General features: G+C 32.6%; 1 protein-coding gene and 1 long non-coding RNA gene across 2 annotated transcripts; one reads left to right on the top strand and one right to left on the bottom strand.

The window, feature by feature from the left end:
* Positions 1-668: 668 nt before the first annotated feature.
* Positions 669-5,367, bottom strand: LOC134710975 (zinc finger protein 585A-like). Its single transcript, XM_063571398.1, has one exon. The coding sequence runs from the start codon at positions 5,365-5,367 to the stop codon at positions 2,602-2,604; it is 2,766 nt and encodes a 921-aa protein (XP_063427468.1). The 3' UTR covers positions 669-2,601.
* An 8,171-nt stretch (positions 5,368-13,538) lies between these two features.
* LOC134709660 (uncharacterized) lies at positions 13,539-16,908 on the top strand. The gene is made up of 3 exons (XR_010106013.1): positions 13,539-13,581; positions 16,338-16,436; positions 16,814-16,908. It is a non-coding gene; the product is annotated as an uncharacterized LOC134709660 (long non-coding RNA).
* The last annotated feature ends 3,957 nt before the right edge of the window (positions 16,909-20,865 follow it).

Raw genomic sequence — 20,865 nt, 5'->3', positions numbered from 1 at the left:
CCTGTTGGTGTATTATGATCTTACATTAAACATGTTAAAAAATCAAATTTGATGTTTAATATATATAATAATATGTACAAATACTAACAGAGCAACAGCAAATATTGAACATTAAACTCCCAATCCGACATAATTTCCCCAAACTTAATTATGTATATAATATTGAAAGTCCTGAAATTTGATCTTTGAGGTTTAGCTTTGGCTTCCTTATCAAATTGGTCCACATTGAGGTCCAAAGGGTCTTAAATTAAACTTTCACTGATTTCTTGGGATTTTTTTATTTGTGTATTTATATTTTGGATATTGGACCATGTGAATTTTTTTTTATATGTGTATTTATATTTTGGATATTGCATGTCATAGAAGGTAAATGTCTAATTTGAAAATTTTCATTTCTACTTGACCACAAACTTAGGCTGCATCAAATATTCAATCACAATTCAAATTCATAACTATTTTACACTTAAATGTTATGTCCATATAGATGCTCAACTGTTCAAGGTTTGACCTCTGCTGTTGTTTCAAGTTGCCCAGTGTAGCATTTTAGTATAAATCGTTCTTGTGATTAACTGTTTCACCATTGTCCTAGGTTAGACAAATGATTTGGCACCAAATAAACGAGTTTAACCCTGTCACATTCTGAATGTGCCTTGCCCAAGTCTGGAGCCTGTATTTCAATGGTTGGTGTTTGTTGCTGTATATTATATTTTTTATTTAGTGGACTTTAATAGCTGACAATGTTGATAATGGGTTTAAATTGTTGATTGTTGAATAGTATCATAGAAACAGACATCAGATGAACCATGCCAGGCAGGCATATTCAGCTTACAATTCTTCCATACAACAAATATAGTTGACCTATTGCTTATACTTTAAGAAAAACAGACCAAAACACAACAAGAGTGCACACGCTGAAATGTCTTGCCTTCTTTACTAATCATTGATATTATGTTGATAGTCCTAAGTATAAAGCTTTATTAAAAAGTGTCACATAAACTTAACATTAACCAAGATAACTAAACAAAGACCAATGAACCATGAAAATGAGGTCAAGGTGAGATGAACCATGCCAGGCAAACATGTACAGCTAACAATGCTTCCATACAACAAATAAAGTTGACCCATTACTTATAGTTTTAAAAAAATAGACCAAAACACAAAAACTTAACACTAAGCAATGGACCATGAAAATGAGGACAAGGTCAAATAAAACATGTGCGACTGACATATAGATCATAGAATATTTCCATACACCAAATATAGTTGACCTATGACATATAGTATTAGATAAAAAGACCAAAACTCAAAAACTTAACTTTGACCACTCAACCATGAAAATGAGGTCAAGGTCACATGACATCTGCCCGCTAGACATTTACACCTTACAATCATTCAATACAACAAATATAGTAGATATATTGCATAAAGTATGAGAAAAACAGACCAAAACACAAAAACTTAACTATAACCACTGTACCATGAAAATGAGGTCAAGGTCAGATGACACCTGTCAGTTGGACATGTACACCTTACAGTCCTTCCATACACCGAATATACTAGTCCTATTGCTTATAGTATCTGAGACATGGACTTGATCCACCAAAACTTAACCTTGTTCACTGATCCATGAAATGAGGTCAAGGTCAAGTGAAAACTGTCTGACGGGCATGAGGACCTTGCAAGGTACGCACATACCAAATACATGTATATAACTATATATAGTTATCCTATTTCTTATATTACAATACCAAATATTCACATTATTTTTTCAAAATGGTCACAAAGCCATAAATTTGCAGGTTCTTTAATGAAAAATGTGCAAAAAAATGCCCATAACACTTCAATTTTGTACATTTCATGAGCAGAAGATTATATGATGTACCCCATCAAAGTATCATATTTTAAATGAATTTTAAGAAAGTTAACCCAAAACTAACAAAAAAAGTACTAATTTTTGCAGTTATCTCCCTTTTCAATGTTTAATTTCCATTAATTAGAAATGCAAAATTTGAGTCTTCCTCAAGTTAGATTTTTAAATATATGGCACGTTTTTCTGTGTATATTTTGGGCTTAATGCTACAGATTAGAACTAAAGCGTTTTCTGTTGCAATTAGTTTGAGGTTCAAACTTAGTTTGACTACAATTATATTTGACAGTCTTTTATAAATGTATTCACCTAATTTTTTAGTAGTGATAAACTGATTATGAGGTTAAGAGCATAAAATATTAAAAAGACACCTGTCTACTTGTGCAGACAGTATTTTGATCTCATGATTTGTTAAGGTTTTTGTGACTTACATGTAAGATGTTGCCTCATTGATGTATACCCCCACATAAAGATTTTTTTATGGAAATATTAGAAATAAAGGAAGAAATTGAAGGCAAATATTCATATAGAAATTTCAGACAGGTGAACTACATTGTATTATACCTTGGAAAAAATGATTAAAACAGTTAATATATCTACAAAATCATTAATTTTGTTTGATTTTATGCCTTTCATGTACAAGTTGATTAATGTTAAATAAATTTTGATGATACTATGTCAACAGTTAAACCATTATTTTTTCTTTTCATCTAAGTGTCATTCTACCAATTTCTTCAAGCATGGGTTTTCATATGATTAATTAGGTGTTGATTCATGTAGAAACCTTTACCACATAACTTGCACATGTTAGATTTCTCACGTAAATCTGTATGCTTTCTCATGTGTCTGTTTAATGCATCAACTCTTGATACCTTCTTGCCACAAACATTACAGGTATACTTCATCCCTTCTATGTGTCTTTTAACATGCCTATTAAGATTACGTTTATCTGCAAATGCTGAACCACATATGGTGCATGAGTGTGGTCTCTCACCTGAGTGAGTTCTCATATGGGCTTGTAACTCACAATTTTCAATAAAGCCTTTGCCACATGTAGAACAGCTGTGAGGCTTCTTTCCTGTATGTTCAGTCATATGTTCCTGTAGATGCCTACGGTAAGAAAAACTTTCACCGCAAGTAATGCATAAGTACGGTGTTTCACCTGAGTGCTGTCGCATGTGAACTTTCATTCTATTGCTTGCTTTAAATCTTTTACCACATGTGCTGCATTTGAAAGGCTTTTCATCAGAATGTGACAACAAATGAACACCCAAATGCTGATTTGAGAGAAATGTTTTACCACAAAAAGAGCATAAGAAAGGTTTCTGACCTGAATGTGATTTGATATGTACTCTTAGTGTATCAGTTCGTGAAAATCCTTTACTACACAAATTACAAACATATGGTTTATTTACATTGTTGGTAGATTTTTGACTCTCTTTATTTCCAAGCAATGGAGTATTCATTTCTCCATTTTTTGCTTGACATGGAGATGTTGACTTCATATTTTGTGTCCCTTTTTTCTTCTTTATTGATGAATAAGATGATGGATCTTTATTTAGATATTCTGTATTACCATCAGCTGTGAGGTTCTTGTTATTATATTTAGTATTTCTCCTTGTTCGAACTAAAGATTTTGAATCTTTATCATCTAGTTTTATAATAGTCTTCGTATTAAATTCAGATTGATAATCCTTTGCAACTGTTTCTTTTTTCCTCGGAGAAGAAACTGGTTCTTGTTCATTTGTACCGGTATGCACTTCTTCTGTAGTCTGCATTACAAGATCTGATTTTTTGTCATGAGCTTCTATGTCTTTAGGCTCAAGATAATCAGATGTTGTACATGTAACACCATGTAAGTCTGCATGTGTTCTCATGTGTCTCTTAAACACATCAATCCTTGAAACCTGTTTGCTACAAAAATCACAAGTATATTTCATCCTATTTAAGTGTGTTCTCATGTGTGTATCAAACTTACGTTTATTTGTAAATACTACACCACATGTATTGCAGGTGTATGGTTTTTCACTTGAGTGTCGTTGCATTTGATTTTTCAAACAATTTTGTGTTTCTTTGGTTTTCCTTGATAAATGTTTAGATATTGGATCTTCATTCATATGTTCTAAATCTTTCTCTGATGAAGAGTCATCTTGTTCAGAACTTATTTCTATTTCTTTCTCAGCTTGGTTCATCATTTCATTAGGACAGGATGATTCTTTGATATCCATCCCCTCTATTCTGCAATCAGTTGTGAAAGTTTTGTTATTTATTGTTGTACATGTATCTGTTTTTGTTGGAATAGAAGAGATTGAATCTTTATCATATGTCTCTGTGATTTTCTTCATTTCATTATCAGATTTTAAATCTTTTGCAACTGCGGTTTCATCTTTTGTGCTCACAGAAGATACTGGTTCTGGTTCCTTTGTATACATTTCTTCATTTGTCTGAACTAAAACATCTGATTCATTGTTTTGGGTTTTCGTGTCCTTCAGTTTAAAATGATCAGATACAGTATCGTCAGTTATCATTTCTGAGTCATGTGTTGTAAATCCAACAACCTGCCAGTCTTCAGAATGCAATTCTTCATCAGAAAGAGCTGAGCAAGCATTTTCTGAATCTTTGATTATCATATCTTCATCTTTGATTGAGGTACAAAATGTTTGATCAGTAGTGTGTAGTTGAAAATCTTTATCTATAAACTGTTTTGTCTTATTTTCATTACCTTTCTTATACAAATATGCATATGGCCAAATACCCTTGTGTGTCTTGAAATGCTGAACAACACTGTTGTTCTTTGGAAGCTTTGGACATGCAATCAGCATATGCCTTTCTTTGCTCCGCTTGTCACTAAATGCTTTATTACACATACTACAAATGTGGGATTTATTTCTTTTGTGTATTGACATGTGCCTTTTCAATTTGATCTGCTGATTAAAACTCTTTCCACATACAACACATTCACACTTTGCATTGTGAGTTATCATGTGTTCTTTCAGAAGATAATTCTTTGGAAAAATTTCTCCACACAGGCTACAGCTATAGATTTTTCCTGCTGTGTGTATTTTTCTGTGATTATTAAGGGACTTCAAACTCCTACATTTTTTGTTACATTGATTACAATGGAATGATTTATCTTCCTGTTTGTGGCTGGTAGTGGTACCCTCTTCACTACTTATGCCATGTGAAGCCACATTTGTCTGTATATACATACATATTTTCTCTTCTGCTTTGCCTTCATTTTCTGAAACAATGTGTTCATTATTTCCTGTTTTTATTTTGTCTACAAAATCCAAGTCTTCGACTTTTTGAATGGTATTTGTATCATCTTCACTTGAAATACAAACGTCAGTTTCACTTTCCCTGTTTATTGTGTTAGAACCCTTTTTTTCTTTATATTTTATTTCATCATTATTCTGCCTCTGTGTTACTGTCCATATGTTTTCAATACAGGGAAAAGTTTCTTTAGAAGTCCCCAGTATTATGTCTGTTTCATTTTCCATTACAAAAACAGTTTTTTGTTATATTATCTTTGATAAAATTAAGAATGAATAATATCTAAGATTGATATCCACATCCTTCATCATCAACTACTGGCTCATGGTAATTGCAGCCTAATGGTGGGCTTCTTTTCATTTCTCTTTCCTGTTATGCCTGAAAAAAAAAAAAAAAAAAAAATATTTTAAAGTTCTAATTTCATATTTTTCTATCATACTAGAACACACCCGTGATATAGCGGATATGTGACTGAATTAAAGAATATAACTGCTCGTAAGGCCGTAAGCCTTATTTTAGTATTGGTAATGTCATCTGATAAAGTCATGCCAATTATAAGATGCACAGTTTTCTCTGCTTTCAACATCTTTCTGTTTGAACCCGTCGACCTTGAACTTATCAATTATTGGCATTGTTAATTTTATTGCGAACACAAAAGGGCCTGTAAGAAAGAAGTACTTTTTAATCAACGGCATTGTCCTGTATAAGTTATAAATAAAGTTGAATTCTTTGATTCGCTGTTTTACGTCATTCCGGCTAACAAATTGAAAACTGTACGTACTGTACCTATACGCCTTATTTTAAGTCCAGATTTTTATTATTCGTATTGTCATCTTAGAAAGTCATACTGATTAAAATACTACATTCAGGAACAATGTGACAATGATTGAATTTAGTAGTGTCAACCCTGTGATTACGACACGTGTAAATAGCAAAATCCTAAATACAGCATTTGGTGGTGCGCCTGTCAGATGCGGAACGTACAGATAGGATAATAGGTAACAGGTGAATATACTTTTGGTATCGGAATCGGATTCGACCCGGAACTTCTTCATTATTGGCAATATTAATTATGTGGAAAACAAAAGGGTCTGGAGTGGTGTAATTTTTAATCAACAGCATTGTACGATATTAGTTATATATAAAGTTGAATTCTTTGATTCATCGTTTTTACGTGATGACGGCTGACAAATTGGACCTCGTAATTTTAGTATTATAGATAGATCTCATATCCTCATAATTATTGTTAACGGTATCAGAGGTGGATTATTTTTTGTGGGAAAATAAGGTTGATTATATAGGTATTCACTGAAGCAAAACTGGAGTGGGCCCCCTCTTATAAAAATTTCTGGATCTGCCACAGGTTTTTAGTGAATTTAATTCATATGGTAGATTTTAGATAGATTCTACTAAATATTATTACAATTCTAATAAACTAAAGGTGATTTTTAATAGAGGATATTTTGAACCATCTCCTCTTGGTCAAGGTATATATACTTTTTGTCTGTTCTATTGTCCCATTGAATGATACAATAGCTATTGTGCACTGTGTAGTTTAAATACTGGGACCTTTAAATTTCTAATGAAAAGCAGAAAAACTAAGTAAATTTATAAGTAAAATACGGGAAACAAAATAGGGTTTTTCTTTTACAAAATTTACTTCTGATTACTACCTTATGATAATAAACCTGCTTCTGTCCCAAATTGTTAAAAATCCAATATAGTTTATTAAGAAAGTTATTAAAATTTAAAAAACTTTAACCACAGAGTGAATATTTGTGGCCGCCCAATATGACGACAGAATGTTGGATAGCTATGTCTCACTTTTTTTACAAAAGTTGAAGGCTCTACAAAAATCTATCACTCATTGATTAATCTACTTAAGTTAACAAAAGATCTTCTAAGTTGATGAAAATACATTTAATAAATAATGAAAAAAAATACAGGTTCAGATTAATTTTTTCAAAGAATAAAATTGAGAATCGAAATGGGGAATGTGCCAAAGAGACAACAACCCGACCATAGACAACAGCAACCTATATCTATTAAATTTATGTTGAAAATAAACAGTTTAATACCAGATTTCTTTATTTCAGATATATATATATATATATATATATATACGAGTCTAAATTGAAAACTACGTTCAAACCTATGACTGCGTTGGATAAAAACCGCAATTTTTATACGTGTGCATGTCAAACAAATTTCGTTGTAGAAGGGTCTAAAAACAGCACAAACAACATTTTCCAAAAGACCAAAAGAGTGAAAAAGTATATTTAAACAAAACGCATTTGACTAACAGGTCGAACAACTGATGTTCTTGAACCCTGCTGACTGCCATTGGCGATTGCCAAATAAAATTGATCACAGGTTGTAACAAAATGGATCTTATTATAAATTTAATACGTCACAGAAAGAAAAAAAAATTGTTAACTTGTGGACAGGATGTTGTGCCACAAACATTCGGTGTCAATATTTCTTTAGTACACCATATCCGGATTTCGACAATAAATGTCTCTTCAGTGATGTTAGGGATCGAAACGGTATTTGGAAGGCCATATAAAAAGCACCCTCATTTTTAGAGAAAGTACCCTCATTTTTAGATTAACTCTTGAATTTTAAGAGTCAATATATAGGATGAACGGATCATATAAACCGGAGGGAAAATATGATACATGCCCAAACAAAAAATATAAACGAGTCTAAATTGAAAACTACGTTCAAACCTATGACTGCGTTGGATAAAAACCACAATTTTTATACGTGTGCATGTCAAACAAATTTCGTTGTAGAAGGGTCTAAAAACAGCACAAACAACATTTTCCAAAAGACCAAAAGAGTGAAAAAGTATATTTAAACAAAACGCATTTGACTAACAGGTCGAACAACTGATGTTCTTGAACCCTGCTGACTGCCATTGGCGATTGCCAAATAAAATTGATCACAGGTTGTAACAAAATGGATCTTATTATAAATTTAATACGTCACAGAAAGAAAAAAAAATTGTTAACTTGTGGACAGGATGTTGTGCCACAAACATTCGGTGTCAATATTTCTTTAGTACACCATATCCGGATTTCGACAATAAATGTCTCTTCAGTGATGTTAGGGATCGAAACGGTATTTGGAAGGCCATATAAAAAGCACCCTCATTTTTAGAGAAAGTACCCTCATTTTTAGATTAACTCTTGAATTTTAAGAGTCAATATATAGGATGAACGGATCATATAAACCGGAGGGAAAATATGATACATGCCCAAACAAAAAATATAAACGAGTCTAAATTGAAAACTACGTTCAAACCTATGACTGCGTTGGATAAAAACCACAATTTTTATACGTGTGCATGTCAAACAAATTTCGTTGTAGAAGGGTCTAAAAACAGCACAAACAACATTTTCCAAAAGACCAAAAGAGTGAAAAAGTATATTTAAACAAAACGCATTTGACTAACAGGTCGAACAACTGATGTTCTTGAACCCTGCTGACTGCCATTGGCGATTGCCAAATAAAATTGATCACAGGTTGTAACAAAATGGATCTTATTATAAATTTAATACGTCACAGAAAGAAAAAAAAATTGTTAACTTGTGGACAGGATGTTGTGCCACAAACATTCGGTGTCAATATTTCTTTAGTACACCATATCCTGATTTCGACAATAAATGTCTCTTCAGTGATGTTAGGGATCGAAACGGTATTTGGAAGGCCATATAAAAAGCACCCTCATTAATATATATAGTGACTGCAAGTCAGACTTAATTGTCAGATCATAAGTCTGTAGTCCGAGATTACTCTGACGTCCAACGGCTGTTTTGCCAGACAAGCTGGGCTGTAGGACAGCTTGTCTGGCAAAACACTTACAGCCGTTGGACATCAGAGTAATCTCTGACTAATATTTAGACTGTTGGTCTACAGCTAGTGTTCTGGAATGTTGAATTATAACAGGTCTTTCCTGCACAGGCACTTGTTTCTATCCATTGGAAGAACCACCATCAACGTATATTTACGAGACAATCTTTTGTACTGGGGGTAAGGGGTACTCTAAGGGTAAATACAATGCATATCATCTGAAAGAAAAACTTTTCATGAATCGAATGGTGTATGGAACAAAAAATTTGAGACTGAATTGAAATAAGGGTTTTAAGCGGGTAGGGAAAAAAGTAGTTGGGTACCTTCTCGTAAATATATGTTGATAGTGGTTCTTCCATTCCAATGGATAGAAACAAGTGCCTGTGCTTTCCTGCTTACCTGATACAAACATTAAGACCCAAATAAATCATATGAGAAGAGGTAATAGGACAATAGTGCAACATGTCAAATTTGATAATATATTATTAATGTTTTAACTATTTGTTTATTTTTCCTTATCTCATTTCACATTTGTTATCTCAAATCAGGAATCATCATGACATATGATATGATACGGTGTAAAAGTTGGAATTTCTTATGATTTACACATGTAAAGTCAGTATTTACTGGGATATGGATGACTTACAATCAATAGATCGGCTGTGGGAGAAGAAATTAATATGTCAAAATAACTGGGTCAGTTGATTTCATGGGACTTTTTTGGAATGGGGATGGTGACGTAATTAAGTGTATCAAACTTGTTCTTCCTGTATATTCCTCCTGACAATAGGAGCACATGAACTAGACTTAATAGATAGGATTCGGATATATCTTTAATGATCTTTATTAATATATTCTTCGACTATCATACTAACATATTTATTATTGCATAGCAATATAATATTTCCCACAATAACCCTATAATATTGCACAAGTGCCATAAATCTTCAAAATTTATGACGTCATCAACGACAAAATCTTAGTTTTAAACCAATTTTTATTTTCAAATATTATATTGCTATACAATGAAAGGGTTATTGCATGAATATTGGGGAATATTGTCACTCGTAGAACATATAATGCACTCGCAATCTCATGCAATATACAAATTCTACTCGGGACATAATCTCCAATCATGACTCATGCAATAACCCTTTAGTATAATAGTCTCAGATAAATCATATTGTTTATGGATACAAATGGTAAAAATCACTCTGAAGCAAATTCTAGCTGGTAGCAGAGACATATATACGATGTGTATATATATATGTCTCTGCTGGTAGTTGTATTCATATAAATCAAAATCAGACACTTTGGATAAAAGTATTATTAGAAAGCTGTTATACACATAAGCATACATTTAACACAGTCACTTGTCCCTGAAAAAAATCTCACCAGAGACGTATCGCCTGTTCATTTGATTCTAGTTGATAGTAACATTGTTGTCTCATTAGAAACATTACCACATCTCCTTTTTTATATTGTAAATGTTATAAAAGCTAGTATTCTTTTAAGTGCAGCTGTGCAATCTTTAAGAATTTAGCCACTCCCATATAATTATTCACTAAATTGCTTCTAAGTGTATTTATTAATTTATTTTTTTTTAACTAATACTAGTATGACATACTCAATTATTTATTGATCATTTTAAATTTTTGATTTTTACTACTTTTGAACTAGTGTCCAGTATCCCAGACAGTTACCTATATAGACATTATTTGCCACAATTAGGCTGCTACCACAGGCACTCGTATCAGATCCACCCCCTATATACCTGTTGTATTAAGGTTAATTGGAAAAAAAATTCTGAGACAAGTGCTTGTGGCTGCTACCTGTCATAATTTGTTTAATGCATGGATGTTTTCAGTTGAAGTTTAATAGTATCAAATGCTTAATAATTTAAACAAGAGTGCACACACTGAAATGTCTCGCCTTCTCTACTAATCATTGATATTATATTGATAGTCCTAATTCTAAAGCTTTATTACAACTGTCACATAAACTTGACCAAAAAAACTAAACATTTACCAATGAACCATGAAAATGTGATCAAGGTCAAATGAACCATGCCAGGCAGGCATGTACACAGTACAGCTAACAATTCTTCAATACAACAATATATTTGACATATTGCTTTATATAGTTAAAGAAAAACAGACCAAAACACAAAAACTTAACACTGAGCAATAAACTGTGAAAACGAGGTCAAGGTCAAATAAAACCTGTGGGACTGACATGTAGATCCTAAAATATTTCCATACACCAAATATAGTTGACCTATTACAATAAGTTTAAGAAAAATAGACCAAAATACAAAAATTTAGCTATAACCATTGAACCATGAAAATGAGGTCTAGGTCAGATGACACCTGCCAGTTGGACATGTACACCTTACAGTCCTTTCATACACCGAATATACTAGACCTATTGCTTATATTATCTGAGCGGGTATGGACTTGACCACCAAAACTTAATCTTGTGCACTGATCCATGAAATGAGGTCGAGGTCAAGTGAAAACTGTCTGACGGGCATGAAGACCTTGCAAGGTACACACATACCAAATATAGTTATCATATTACTTATAATAAGAGAGAATTTAACATTACAAAAAATCTTAACTTAATTTTCAAGTAGTCACTGAACAATGAACATGAGGTCAAGGACATTGGAAATGTGACTGACGGAATCGTCGTAACATGAGACATCCATATACAAAGTATGAAGCATCTAGGTCTTCTACCTTATTAAATATAAAGCTTTTAAGAAGTTAGCTAACGCTGCTGCCGCCACCGTAGCCACCGCCGGATCATTCACTATCCCTATGCCAAGCTTTTTGCAACAAAAGTTGCAGGCTCGACAATAATAAAACATGTTAGACAACTGTGAGAGTGTTGTGGAACAAGTATACTGTATGCAGTTTTGGACAGAAAATGTCAAAGTGCAGGTGTTAGTGTGAGCCAAAATTTGTTTCTGTGAAAAAAGTTCTAGTGGAACTAATTTCACATGAAATATGTTCTGGGAGAAATGTTTTCACAGACAATTTCTATACAATTTGTTCCATCTTTATGAAATAAGTTCCACACTTTACCTGGTGAAATAAGTTCTGGGTTGGTGAAATTTGTTCCTTACCTAGTGAAATAAGTTCCAAGTTTGTGAGATTTGTTCCTTACCTGGTGAAATAAGTTCTGGATTTGTGAGATTTGTTCCTCACCTGGTGTAATAAGTTCCTTGTCTGTGAAATATGTTCCACTGGTTAAACAAGTTATCTAATATACTGAGCACTCGTCATCAGTGAGTTTTAGGTCATTATAGAAAGCATACATGTATTATAAATAAAAAGTGTAAACATCTAATTTGGATCATTTGGAGTAAATTAAAACTTTAATAACACACTCCATTAATAATTCTAAAAATTACACTTATGAACCAGGGAAGAGTAGAATAAGAAATAATAATAAAAGTCATTCCGAAAAAAAGTCTTACAGTCAAAGCTGAACTTTTGTACTTTTTTGAAAAGAACAAAGTGACTGATAAATTATATCAAAAGACGTAAAGAAACAAAAGGCACACCCTTTTTAAACTGTGCAGTGACCAAAGTCCATAGCAAAGTACATGCATAATCAGAACACCCATGTCAGATCAACAGGAAACAAGGAGGTCAAATACCACATATTAAAACGATAAAACATATATAGAGATATAAATTATGATACATTATCATCCATTTATTTCTTATCTTCATCCTTCAATTGCAAATGTACCCCATGCAAGCACAGTACTTATTTCAGTGAAATAGATTCGAGAAGAACATTTTTATTGATTTCTATAAAACTAGAACACACCCGCGAAATCGCGGGCATTCAGAGCGTATTTTAAAGTATGTAAAGTGTTGTTGGAAGAATTTTATAAAATATTGAATGACTGGAGAATTTCAGCAAAAGTATCATAGGTCAAAGGTTATAGTTGGGGACAGGAAAATGCTTTTTTTTCCCTCCTCCTTTATTTCCAATATTCCCTTTTTTTGGTTTTCTATCAATTTTAATATGAACATAAGTTTAGTATGTTATGAACATTCAAAATTCAGTGGTTGTTGTTTGTTTATGTGTTCAGCATATTTGTTTTTCGTTAATTTTTTTTTGTACACGAATAAGGCTGCTAGTTTTCTGGTTTGAATTGTTTTACATTGTCAGTTCGTGGCCTTTTAAAGCTGAGTATGCGGTATGGGCTTTGCTCGTTGTTGAAGGTCGTACGATAACCTATAGTTGTTAATATCTGTGTCATATTGGTCTCTTGTGGAGAGTTGTCTCAACATGGCAATCATACCACATCTTCTCTTTTTTTTTGTAATCAATGAATTTTGTAATAGATTTAATGACTGGAGAATTTCAGAAAAGGTATCAAAAGTTTACATGAATATTTTTAGGGCTTATCTGTATATTATGAACATTCATTACTATATAAATATACTTGTATTTACTTTCAATTGGAAGTTAACTAATCGATCCATAGTGGTCATTGATATACTAGTAGTGTGGTAGTGTGATAGTCATGATTGTATTTGTATTGACAGACTTGACATTTTGACGTGAGTTTTCTTTATCTACTTCTTTATTAATATTTCTAATATATTTTCATAGATTGAATGATTTTTGGTATGAAAGGTTATTTTTCTCTACGATCCCGAAAAGTATTATCGCAACATAAAATGCATATATTATACACTTGTTTTATTATATAAAGTACTGGTAGTCATTCGTTAGAGCTATATGTAAATCAGTTTAGAAAGTACACACATTCCGATCGATACTTTGAGGTGTATTCGATAAGACTTTGTTATGAGTAGATTTTATACTCATATGCGGTTTAGCTTAGCGAAAGGTAGTGCGACATAATCAGTCAAACAAACTTTATTAGATCAACTCGCTAAGGAACGATCGTTTCCATTGGTCAATTCAAACCTTCGACCTCACACCTTCGAAAATAGAACACACATACTATAACGTTGAATGGACTGATTAATATTCACGTATCTGGTCAAGGTCGTTTAAAGCTTCCATCGACGTATTATCATACATGATTCCAATCACAATTCTAGCTTTGATAAATGTGCATGTGAAATTTATTAATGGTTTAATAGTTTTCTACAATTGGTAGTAAAGTTTAAAAGTTTTCACATCTAAATATTCAATTTAAATGTCTCCTCTAGATCAAGGGACGACATCAAAAGTGCAATGTAGGATAAAAAAAAAAAAAAACACTCAAATCACATTTTTTTTTACTCCCCCCCCAAAAAAAAATTGCTTATCCTGCATTTTCTTTTACTCAATGGACTCGATGAGTTAACGTTGTACTTGAAAAATGAAACCGTACTTTTTTACAAACACTTTTCATATTCTTTTCAATGTTTTATGTATTCGACATAGGATAGCGATTTTTTTTCTGAAGTTCCGTTTACTTGAACAAAAAAAAAATCCCGAAAATGTAAGTAAATTCATAACATGTGACCAAACATGCTTTGTTCTGAAAAAAATCATGGCACAGGGGATGATTAAATGTAGTTTATACACTCCAACGATATACTTCATTTGGTTTTGCTATTCTCGGTCGAAAAACGAACGTAAATTATATATTGTAAATATTTATAGACCGTTGATTTTCCCGTTTAGATGGTTTTACGCTAGTAATTTTGGGGACCTTTATAGCTTGTTGTTCAGTGGCTCCGTGTTGAAGGCCGTACATTGACCTATGATGGTTTACTTTTATAAATTGTTATTTGGATGGGGAGTTGTCTCATTGGCACTCACACCACATTGTCCTATATCTATATGTAAATAGAAACAAACAGTTTTTAAAAAAGTGTTTATTCATTAAATCATTTAAATGTATCGATAAAAAGGTGAGTTTCTTCTTGTACATGCATTTAGTCATCCTTAATTTCTTGATATTTTGTCAGTTATCAGTTTATCATACACGTTTCGTTTTGTATTTCATTTTAAATACGAATACATATACTTTAGCGGATAGTTCAATAATGTTTTACAGCTCTATTCTTACAGTTTAAAATTGAAAGATAAATGTTCATCCATTTAAAATCGAAAACAGTACATTTATATTTAAAAAAAAAAAAAAGAACTGGATGTGGTATGATTGCCAATGAGACAACTCTCCACAAGAGACCAAAATGACACAGAAATTAACAACTATAGGTCACCGTAAGGCTTTCAATAATGAGCAAAGCCCATACCGCATAGTCAGCTATAAAAGGGCCCGAATTCAAACAAGAGAATTGTTCCTTATAAACAACGATTTCTCAAAAGTATTAATTTATTATTTAGGTCCACACATGCATAAGAAATAATCTTCGCCGATGTAACATTTCAATTTATTACAACAACCTGCCTTTACTGACTTCATTCAGGTGCACCAATGATACGATTAAAGTTATTTTGTTTCTATCTTTTGGGGACAATTTTCTCCGTTTATGGTACGCTTATAGCTACATTTTTGTACTGTGTGTATGTTTTATAGCATGAAAATAATAAAAGAGGAATGTCAGTGCAACCCCTGATTAATTATTGGATAAGAATTATGAGATACTTAAGTGACTACGACATTGTTAGGATTATAACCTATCGTCAGTATGAAAGAAATTAAAAGTGGTTCATATATTCATCCGTATAAAAGCGGCACATGTATTTTATTTTATCCTTATATTTATCATCATGCCGGGTACAAGATAATTGAGTTGCTGCATGCAAAGAACTTAGAATATTTAATTTACTTAAAACAAAATATCAGTATAATATTTCGACCCCACTATTTGAAGTTAGCAAAACATTTATTTAATTCATTTGACCAAAGGTTTGTAAAACTATACAATTCATTGTTTTTACGTTCGTAGCGTTCGTAGTAAAATAGTAAATTCCATTGTCGGTCACCTGTGTCAATTCACGTGCACACTGACTACATTGTTGTTGTATTTAAATCTTTCGGCCAATGAAATGAGACGTAACAAGTTGTTTGTTTGTAATACGCCAGAATGTTTCAATGAACTATCAAACGCTAAAGTCGACTGCATTTCAGTATATAAATACCACCGTGTATTAGTTGTGTGAACTAGTCCGTACACACTAACATTGTTGATTGATTATAAATAGAAAACATAAACAAAGTTGTATTAGATAGCGAACTACGTTTCTGCACATATTTAAAGTATTGTCCGAGTTATGTTTTATTGTATACACAAGGACATTATTTATATTGTATGTTTTATAATTAGGTTTATGTTTAAATACGGTTTCATTAAAGTCCGTTATTTAACATTGTAATTTTGGTTTACAGAACTTGTAAGCTGTTATAAAGATATCACTGTGTGATATACCAGTATGTATAATTGAATTGGTTTGTGCCACGACAGTAACAACCTTGCTCCACAAGTTGGTAAGGATTAGTAATATGTTATTAGAATTATAATGTATTTCGTTTAAAAGGTTGAATTAACTATAGAGTATGTTAAGCACATAGTTTTGATAAAGAGTTATTTCCCTTGATTTTAGTTGCTTTTAATATTTGTTTAATTTATCAATGTTGTTAATCTGAACGACTGAATATTATATGTAAAGACATAAATACTATGATTTGATGATTAAACATAATATTTGATCTCATTATGTTCATAACTTAAATGTATTTTTGAAGCGCAATGTTTTGTATAATACCATTATATGTCATGAAAGAATATTATACTTATCATGTGTATTACCAATTTATTATTTCATCTGTAAAATTAGTATAACCTTATAATATTGTTATTACAGGGTGTTTTACGTTACTGATTAATAAATATCCTGAACCCTAGCAAAGCGACTTTAGTTTTCCTTGAGGCCTAAAAGTCAGCTATTACAATAGTATACAGACCCTCTCTATTTAATAAACTCTGTGACTGCCGTGGATAGTAAACTTGAAAATGATAGCAGATAGAATTCTGAAAATACACTTTATTCTTTGTATATTTATGTTCAAAGTATACAGAAAAACGCAAACCGGAAGTCTAATCTGACTTAAAATTTCGACCAATGACGGAACAATATCCGGATGCCTTTTTTCTCGTTGTTCTCCAAAAATAACTCAATCTGAATAATCATATGAATGGATGACAAATGGCACTATGCACTGTACCTATAGGACACAGAGGCATGTTGATTAGTTTATTGTGGAAAGAAGAGAAGCAACACCCAAAATGAGGTCTTCTCGTTTAGTAGTATAGATTTGTTCGTTCAATACTAATATCACAGGAACTTTTTTTTCATTTTTTTTTAAATTTTATTATTGAAACAAAACTTACGGTGCTGTGTTTTTTGTTACGGAACTTATTTCAACAAATTTTATAGTGCTGGAACATATTTTCTGTGACAAAAGTTCTGGTGGAACATATTTTCTATGTCATGCTGGAACAAATTTTTTGTTACAAGAGCACTGAAATGTAACAAGAGTGCACACGCTGAAATGTCTCGCCTTCTTTACTAATCATTGATATTATGTTGTTAGTCTTAAGTATAAAGCTTTATCAAAAACTTTCACATAAACTTAACATTAACCAAGATAACTAAACAAAGACCAGTGAACCATACAAATGAGGTCAAGGTCAGATGAACCATGCCAGGCAGACATGTACAGCTAACAATGCTTCAATACAACAAATATAGTTGACCTATTACTTATAGTTTAAGAAAAATAGACCAAAACACAAAAATTTAACACTGACAAATGAACTGTGAAAATGAGGTCGAGGTCAAATAAAACGTGCACGACTGACATATAGATCCTAAAATATTTCCATACACCAAATATAGTTGACATATGGCATATAGTATTAGATAAAAAGACCAAAACTCGAAAACTTAACTTTGACCACTCAACCATGAAAATGAGGTCAAGGTCAGATGACATATGCCCGCTAGACATGTACACCTTAAAATTACAATCATTCCATACAACAAATATAGTAGATCTATTGCATAAAGTATGAGAAAAACAGACCAAAACACAAAAACTTAACTACAACCACTGAACCATGAAAATGAGGTCAAGGTCAGATGACACCTGCCAGTTAGACATGTTACCTTACAGTCCTTCCATACACCAAATATACTAGCCCTATTGCTTATAGTACATGAGATATGGACCTGACCACCAAAACTTAACCTTGTTCACTGATCCATGAAATGAGGTCGAGGTCAAGTGAAAACTGTCTGACGGGCATGAGGACCTTCCAAGGTACGCGCATACCAAATATAATTATCCTATTATTTATAATAAGAGACAATTCAACATTACAAAAAATCTGAACTTTTTTTTCAAGTGGTCACTGAACCATGAAAATGAGGTCAAGGACATTGGACATGTGACTGACGGAAACTTCGTAACATGAGGCATCTATATACAATGTATGAAGCATACAGGTCTTCCACCTTCTAAAATACAAAGCTTTTAAAAAGTTGGCTAACGCCGCTGGATCACTATCCCTATGTCGGCTTTCTGCAACAAAAGTTGCAGGCTCAACAAAAATTGCATTCTCGCTTCTGTTTCTGTCATCCACTGTTATTATCTCAGAAGTAAACAATATAGTTTGGAAAATTGATAACTGTCCAGCCAACCCAATAAGGGGCCCTGCATCTACATCTTCTTTGAAGGAAAACAATCGAGAAACAAAAACCCAAGTGGAACCATTAGCAAGGTTCCAGACATTGAGCAGAAACATTAATATAGTTACTTATCAACAGCCCTATAACAAACTCTAAGTGTGATAATGTCTCTTACAAATTACATTTCCTCTTCTATGATAAGATATGACATAATCTTGAAAGACAAGTAGATTTTTATGACTTGTTTATATACCTAAAACTATGGCAATTATATCCACAAGAGACAAAATGACACAGAAATTAAGAACTATTAGTCTCCATACAGTCTTTAACATTGAGCAAAGCATGTCTTTGTACTAAAACATCAACAAAATTATTACATTTCCTCCTCATTTTCTCAGTGTCTTCCCCAGGTATTATAAATAAAATTGAGATTGAAATGGGAAATATTAAAGAGCAGACAACAGCTGAAGCATGTTTTTACTGGACCCATTGATTTACTGTTGGTTGACCGATGTCCAGTGGATAAAATGGAACAGACAGGTCTGTTCCATTTTATCCACTGGACATCGGTCAACCAACAGTAAATCAATGGGTCCAGACTTTCTTCAGACTTTGTATGCCTGCACCGTAGCGTAATGGCGTTCAGTTTTACCATTGTCCACATGTATGTACCTCCCAAAGTAAGTTTTCATTCCTTAACTGAAGTTAGCCACAACCAAAAGAAACTTAAACATAATGCTTATTACCACAAATTAGAGATCAAGTTTTAATTTTGGGGTCAGCCTTTTACTGGTATAGAGTTGTGCCCCTTTACAAATAGAACCAGGTGCTTTGCCAGGCACTGCTTTATACCACTGCAGAGGTTATCCTGAACAGTTTGGGCAAGTATGGACAAAGCATTCAAGCTTGATACAGCCCTAAATATGGATTGTGATCAAATTTTTGACATAATATTGTGCATTATTTACAAGTTGTGTAAGGGAGGTAAATACAAATACCCAACATTGTATGTTAAATGTGTTTGAATTGCCTCCCTAACACTGCTTTTAAATTGTCTTTATTGTCCAGAAAAGAAAAAAAATCCCCCTAATTCCATTTTTTTTTAGCCATTACCCCCAAAGTCAGTACTAACTATCCCTTCATTATATGGAAACTTGTGGTATATTTTCAGAGAGATTCATACACCTTCACAGAGATTCATACACGTTCACACAAGTTATTGTTTGAAAACTACAAAAATGCTTATTTTGGGCCCCTAATTCCGAACTATTTGGAGCATAACCACAAAAACCAATACTAACTATCCCTTCATGTTATGGAAATTTGTGGTATAATTTCAGAGAGATCCATACATTTAAACACAAGTTATTGTTTGAAAACTATAAAAATGCTTATTTTGGGCCCCCTTTTGGGCCCCTAATTCCAAAACTATTGGGACCATAACCCATAAAATCAATCCCAACCTTCCTTTAGTAGTAATGAACCTTCTGGAAAATTTTAAAAAGATCCTTTTACTTAAACTAAAGTTATTGTCAGGAAACTAAATGTGTCTTCGGGGGACGACGACATGATAGCATAATGTGACGCCAAAAAAAATTTGCTGTCGAATAAAAATTGCTAATTATTTGTTTCCGTTCTCTTAATTAAGTTAGCCTCAACCAAATTTAAGGAAATTTATACACAATACTGATTATCGCAAAACTCAGAACAAGTGCAAATTTGGGTAACATCATTTTTATCGTTCTTCAGTTATGTCCCTTTATAACTATTTATAATATGCAAGCAGGGGCATTATCTGTGTTCCATGGACACATTCCCCATTTAATCCAAGGTAACCATGTTTTTTGCAGGTCAAGAATATTCTATATTTTTCTTGATTCTCTAAGAATAAGTGTGACTAAATTTAGTGAAAATATGTTTTTTTGGTGTCCAAGAAGAATATTTTGTATAAATATATTTTTTCGCACCACGGGTAAAATATCCAAAGACCCTTTATGGATTTGTAGGGGGTCAGTAGCAAACCATAACTTATAATATTTGTTTACAACTGATAGAAAATGATGGTAGCATGGTGACCTCATTAAGATTATGTGACCATAAACATTGATAGCAGACTGACCAATCTCAGTATATAAAGGTCTTCGAACAAATTTTGTTGACTTAAAAGACATGAAGAGAAGATATAAGTATTCACAATCTCTAACTCCTGTTATAAAACCAGG

Source organism: Mytilus trossulus, chromosome 3 (assembly GCF_036588685.1).
Source record: "Mytilus trossulus isolate FHL-02 chromosome 3, PNRI_Mtr1.1.1.hap1, whole genome shotgun sequence".
NCBI lineage: Eukaryota > Metazoa > Mollusca > Bivalvia > Mytilida > Mytilidae > Mytilus > Mytilus trossulus.
The sequence above is the reverse complement of the archived record's forward strand: the minus strand, read 5'-3'. Positions and strand labels throughout refer to the sequence as shown.

What these genes read in the sequence shown, in the direction of transcription:
- LOC134710975 (XM_063571398.1), bottom strand. Translation starts at nt 5,367, where the DNA reads ATGGAAAATGAAACAGACATAATACTGGGGACTTCTAAAGAAACTTTT.